This window comes from Coloeus monedula (assembly GCF_965178545.1).
Source record: "Coloeus monedula genome assembly, chromosome: 1".
Lineage (NCBI taxonomy): Eukaryota > Metazoa > Chordata > Aves > Passeriformes > Corvidae > Coloeus > Coloeus monedula.
The window spans coordinates 28014592-28021217 of record NC_138781.1 but is presented as its reverse complement, the minus strand read 5'-3'; the positions used below and the strand labels follow the sequence as shown (position 1 = coordinate 28021217).

General features: G+C 41.3%; 1 protein-coding gene across 1 annotated transcript in view; it reads left to right on the top strand.

Annotated features, from left to right (window-relative positions):
• Nucleotides 1-209: 209 nt before the first annotated feature.
• Nucleotides 210-6626, top strand: part of VWDE (von Willebrand factor D and EGF domains) — a gene marked incomplete at both ends in the record, with an annotated part of 34398 nt that continues 27981 nt past the window's right edge. The window contains 2 exons of the mRNA XM_082286273.1: nucleotides 210-297; nucleotides 5656-5840. Of these exons, the coding sequence (XP_082142399.1) occupies nucleotides 210-297; nucleotides 5656-5840 (273 nt within the window). The remainder of the gene's footprint in view (nucleotides 298-5655; nucleotides 5841-6626) is intronic.

Sequence of the window (6626 nt, the reverse complement as noted above, 5' to 3'; positions counted from 1 at the left end):
GCCGGGACGGGGCACGGACACCCCCTCGGCGACCCTGGCGGGGCCGGGCCGGGTGGGGCAGGGGGCCGGGCCGAGGCCCCCGGGGGAGGGGCTGCGCGGGGGAGCGGGGTGGGCGCACGGAGCGGCCGCAGGCGCCGGGAGCCGCGGCCGGGCCGGGAGCCAGTGCGGCGGGGAGCGCGGGGAGCGGAGCGGAGCGGAGCGGCGGGGCCATGCCGGGGGCCGTCCCCGCAGCCCCGCGCCTCTGGCTCTGCGCCGCCCTGCTGGGCTGGCTGGCGGCGGCCGGGGCCCGCCGGCGAGGTAAGGGACAGCGGGCACGGGACAGCGGGCACAGGACACCGGGCACGGGACACCGGGCACCGGGAACGGGACACCGGGCACGGGACAGCGGGCACAGGCACCGGGCACGGGACACCGGGCACGGGACAGCGGGCACAGGACACCGGGCACAGGACACCGGGCACAGGCACCGGGCACAGGCAGCTGAACGAGCGGGACGGGCGGCTGCTGCGGGGCAGCCCCGGCTCTCCCCGTGCCCGCGCATCGCCTGCCGCCGAGCGCAGGGGCTGCGTGTCCCAGGTTTCCCTGGAAGAGGCTGAACTTCATAAGTTCAGTCAACGTAGGAACTGTCCTTGTCACAGCGCACTTGCGGGGAAAACCTGCCGAGGGGAACTCCAAGACCAGGGGTGCTGGGTCTCCCACCCTTTCTTCCCGGCGCTCTTCGCCTGTTGTTGGAGCACAGGCAGCGCCTTGGCGCATCCTTACTTGGGACCTCTGCAAAACCTGTGTCTGTATAGTTCAAATTTCGGATAGAAAAACCACATCAAGAGTAGATACAATAACATACTGCAATGAGAACTACTAGAAAACATTCTGTAAACACATATTTTACTCTTTCATAAAGGTTATGTGATTATTTACTACTTTTGCAAAGCACCCCATAGGGTGTGAACAGGAGTGGTTGAAAAGGCTGAAAGTGGTTTTAACGCCCAGTCTGATGAGGTTTTTGTATAAAGATGTATTAATTTGTGGTTCGATTTTCTTCATTGGTCCATGAGTAGAAGTCACCATTTTCCTGCTCCATGGGATTGCAATACTGTCATTGCTACAACATTTTTGCTCATGTTCTTTTATAGGTCTCATCAGAAAAGATGGTATTTTTTAGGTGGCTGCACAAATTTTTATATTCTTCTTTTACTCTAAAAAGTTGTTCCAGGATAGCTTCTTCCAAAAAGTGAACTTTTTTCTATTTTATTATTTTGGAAGAGTTTAGATCCACAAATACTTTTGTTAAATCCAGTCACAGTTCTAGTTGCTACCTTGGGATGTTGGTATGCTGCATCCTTTGCAGTCAGTAGATGCAAGAAAAAGCACATTCACACTCAGAGTGGGCGCTTACTAAAGACTCTGTTAGTTTATCAATGGTCATTTGCCAGACCCCAGCCTTTGGGCAGCAGGAGATACAAGCTTTTTGTACCTGAGGAACTGGATTGCCAGTGCTGCCACTCTGCCCTTGCCTGTCTGTAGTCTGCTGTGATTCCTTTTCCCATTTCTACTCCAGATTGTACCCAGCAGTCCTCAGTTCCTGACTGCTCCATCCTGTTGGAAACATTCTGGACAGGTGAAAAATCACTGACCCCTCTTTGCACATGGATGGAATAGAGATGTGAACAGGAAGTTGAAAAGCCCTTCCTTTGTGGAACTAATTTTCCACCCGACTGCCTCAGAGATAGTCATCAGGAGCCACTTAATATCTCCTTGGGGTAAATGAGCTCCTGTGTTGATTTCAGAAACTTCTGACTTTTGGTTAAGGTGTTCAGAGGACCTATTATGTGACCCAGTTTACAACAGCCATGGTAGAAACCTCGAAGCGTGTGCAGAGATTTTGTCTGTATCTCCAAAAACGCTCATCCTCTAGCACAAAGCTATCCATGTGTTTAAGATGTTGCAGCTTAGTCACGTTTCTCAGTATCCATCAGGACCAAGGCAGTCTGGGATGGATCAAAGCAAAGCTCACTGCACTAGTCCTGAAAACAGTGAAGAAAAAGCAAATATGGAATCAAATTCTTCCTGGTGTGCAGAGACACAAGTCAAAGAACAGTAGAGAGCCATGTGCAGTATATATAGGGTGTTTGCGGAAAGAAGCACAGAGTATGATAAGTAAACTCAAATTCTAGGGAAACAGCTGCGTATTTTCCCACGATTGACTGCCTTTTTCAGCAGGCAGTGTGTTGTATCTGGACCTCAAAAAAGAATGGGAGAGTTACAACTTTCTAGAAACAAGTCTTTCCTAATAACCTACTGATAGCCTATTGCGTGTATCTCCTCTAGCTTAAGTGAAAACACAGGTACACAATCTACAGAGGAGATTGAATATTTCTCTTATTTCTCAAGTATTCATTTGTGTATTTTATAATTAGAATTTCATTATTCTTTCACAAATATTTGAAATGAAAGTTATTAAATTACTAATACATTTAAAGGTCCATAAAAAAAAATTAAAAGAATACTCCCATATATATCGAAAGGTTTCCATTAAGAATAATCATGAGTAAATGCTAAATTTTGTTAAAACATACATGAGTGTTCTGTTTTGTGTCAGAACGTGTTAGAATATTTTGTGATTGTGGATGAAGTAAAGTCACCAGTAGCGCAGATATCTTCCCCTAATTTAATGTTGCTCACATCCTGGACAGAGCTGGTAGGTAAGCCTGCCCTGTAGGTAACCTTCCTTAGCACTTTCAAGCTATCAGAACCTGTTTTCAGTTCCTTATAATTTTGTCAGACTTGAATCATTGGGAAACCTGCAAGAAAGATGGAGAAACACTATTTACAAGGGCATGTAGTGACAGGGCAAGAGGTGGTAATTTCAAACTGAAAGAGAGTAGGTTCAGATTAGATGGTAGAAAAATATTCTTTACTGTGAGGGTGGTGAGGCACTGGAACTGGTTGCCCAGAGAAGCTGTAGCTGCCCCATCCATGGAAGTGTTCAAGGTCAGCTTAAATGGAGCTCTGAGCAACCTAGTCTAGGGAAAGGTGTCCCTGCTTGTGTCAGGGAAGTTAGAACTATATGATCTTTAAAGTCCCTTCCAGCCCAAACTGGTCGATGATTCTATAAAATTGCTGGGTGTTAGACACAGGCAAAGTTTTCTGGAGCATTTCAGCAAAGTCAATATTCATCATCCTGAGAATAATATTTGAAAGAATGCTTATATCAAAATCTATTTTTATTTAAGGCATCTTGAATAAGGAAATCATTATTTCAGTGGAAAATGTAGCCAACTCCCTCTTAAATGCTTCTGGTTGGAGCAGATCTGTTCTGCAGGGGTAATTTTTTTGCACAGAACATGACATTAATTTTTTGCGTGTCTGTCCATAAATATGATAATTTTATTTGTTTCTGCTGCTGCTGAAGTTAGACAGCACTTCAGTTACAGTCAGGTGTGTAAAAACGTTGGTTTTATATGGAAGAGGGCTTGGCCACCACAACATTTTTATTTGTGTTATTGATGATGACAGTTATTTCCAGTTGTTTTGCAGAACAAAAAACAAAAAACAAACAAACAAAAAAAAAATCAACCCGTGTTACACAACAAAAGATTTCCAAACAATAACTATAGAAATATTAGCATACTTGTAGAAAGGAGAAAAGAATACACTGGATTCATAAAGAGCTTGATGGCATTTTAAAGTGATATGCATAATAATAAGAAGCTTATAATTTGATCTTTAGTAGGATTTATAACCCTATTACAAGTGACTACAGTCAGCTGTTTTAAAGATCTATCAAACGATGATCTAATTAAATTGTGGAAGAAAAGAAAATAAAGACTTGTCATGTCCAGCTTGATTTATTAATGGAGAAGGTAACAGATATTAATTGTTTCAGGAGTGATTCAGTTACAGGAAAGAAAACTAATGAGGGTGCTGTATGAGAGGGATAATTCCAGTAAAAAACAGAGGACAGGAAGAAACTTTCATCATGGTTCGTAAACTGCTTGTGCTGTAGGTTGCTCGAAAAACATTTCAATAACACACATGACTGACCTGTGATTCTTCAAGAGCTTTTCTCTAAATTCCAGTGAAGGGTAAGTTCCCTGTAAGGTCAAATTGTATGGACATGAATAGCCTACAGGCTACTACAAGAAACTCAGAAACACAGTGGTGGCACAGTCAATCACACTGACTTCCAGCTGCCCTTAGAGGATAGAAGATAAAGCTATTGTTACCTGCCTGGGTAGCCTAAAGCCATATCAGATTAAATCTTCAGTCTTTGAAAGACTGTAGGATTCTCATACTGTGCTGAAAGAGATAAAGTATTCTTTCACTAGGGCATATTCTCCATTTAAAGGTGGGGAATTACCTGATTTTGAAACTGTTTTATAACTGTGGTTATCTAGAATGGCATGAAAAATGTGGAAGATAGTAAATCATTGCATGACTTGAGCCAAGATGTTTCTAATCAGTGACACAATTATACCATGCAAAATATGTGACAAATACAGACAAACCTGGAGATCAGAGCTTTCATATTCAAAATGTAACATTAGACAGCTTTGCTTACAGCTGCATCTTTAAAGTCAATAGTAGCATAATGAAGGCAAGAATTAAGATTCACTGTATCATTCAGTATAACCCAAAATTTTATTCACAGTCCGCATCAGTTGCTGTCCATTTTTAGAAGCAAGGTAAATAGATAGGTATACTTTTAATGTCACTTATTTATAAACATTCCCTTACTGTATTTTTCCCTACTTTCACTTCTCAAGCACATTCCTGAAAAACAATGGCTATTCAGTATTCTGCATGTAAATATGCCATTAGCCAGAACTTTTGTTGTCACTGTCTTTGACAGAAGTCAACTCAGCTGCCTGATCAGACTCAGAAATTCTGTCATTCTGCTTTATTTCTGAATGAGTTTGCATTTTAAAAAATTGTGATAAAGACTTCTTCATATTCTGATCCTTCATTTTATCTATCAATTTTGAGAGAATTTTTCCGCAAGGTCACTTAAATGTCAAAAAATATGTTTGGCAGTTGTATTTAGTATGTATTTAGTATGTCATTCATGCAAATTGACTTAAAATGTTTAACCAAGCATCTACCCATTTTCATACACGCTTTTGCTATGTTCTGCATGTATACATGCAAACTGCATGCAGCTATCCAACTCTCTCATCCATATGAAGGAATTAATTTCATCCAGAGGAGTTCTGTAAAGTGATAGTCTATTCTATCCAAAGACCTTTGGATAATCCTTACTCCTCTTAAGGTAAGGTTTTTATATTCTCGTATATCTGACACCCCATTTGTGTTCAGGTTTCGCAAACACCAGTGGGATGAGAAAACCCAAGTCCAGGTATATGTATAAACATATTCCTTCCCACTGGTTTTGCATCCAGGGTAAGTGCCTACGTGGTTAGTATTGCATTTACTGTCCACTACAAGAAGGAAAGTTATGACATAATGAATTCTATTTAATTTCAGAGTGCTAACATCCACAGTAGTTCTTACTAAGACTTCAATATATTCTTTCATAAAATTAGTTTCACATGATATTGCAACATATCCTTATTTTCACTTAAAAATGCTTGACATCTTTTCTAAAATATTTGTTAGGCATTCCATCTTGATACTTGAAATGCTCTTGCTCCACAGTTCTTGAGTGCTCTCCTGGTGGACATCAGATCCTGCAGAGCCCTTACCGAAGTGTGGATTTTGATTCATCCCACCTCCAGCAATCATCTATTCAGGATTTAATCTGTGACCATTCCCTAACACCAGGATGGTATCGCTTCATGGTTTTTGATAAGCCTGCTGAGATGCCAACCAAGTGCGTGGAGGTATTGCTACAAATCATTTGATTCTGAGAAATAGATATTTTGGTGAAGAATTTTTCAGTAGGGTAGGTATAAAAAAAGAGTATGGTTAAGGGAACTGATGTGGAACAATACAAAGTACCTATCTTCCCTAAAAACTTGATTATATTAAAATGTGTTAGCTGGAAAATTAAGTCTTAAGCATTGAAAATTTTACACTGAATTGGCAGTAGCAGAGGATGATAAATTAAATCCCTTTCAGAGGACTCAAAAACTGTAATTTCTACTCAGTGCTAAAGAAGTTTTCTCAGTGGCAGCATAGCAGGGCTATCATGCTGTAAAGCTGGAACTCTGTGATGGCCAGTGTGTTAGGAAGGCCGTGTGAGAGCAGTGTAAAGACTTGCAGCCACATGAATCCAGTAACTGTGGAGCTTTTAAAGTCATCATGTCACAGAAGAGATTACTCCTAAAATAGCTTGAACTAACAGAGCTGACTGAAGATTAGTTTCCTTGCCATCTGAAAGCCTCCAAAGACTCAATAATTGCTTGAAATATTTAATGCTTCAGATGTGTAATTCTTTATTTTGGAGCTTATTTGGAGCTTTATTTTGGAGCTCTGTTATATTCTAAGGAGATACATCTTTTTAGTTTCCCCTTTTTAAGACACTTCCTTCCTTAAAAAGCCTGAAAATGTCGTTAGAATATTTTACCCTTGATTTTTCTAATGAATTGAAATTTCACAGTCACAGTCTCTTAAAAAATAAACTAAAATCCCATCAATTAACTGCTTTTAAATTAATACAAACCAGT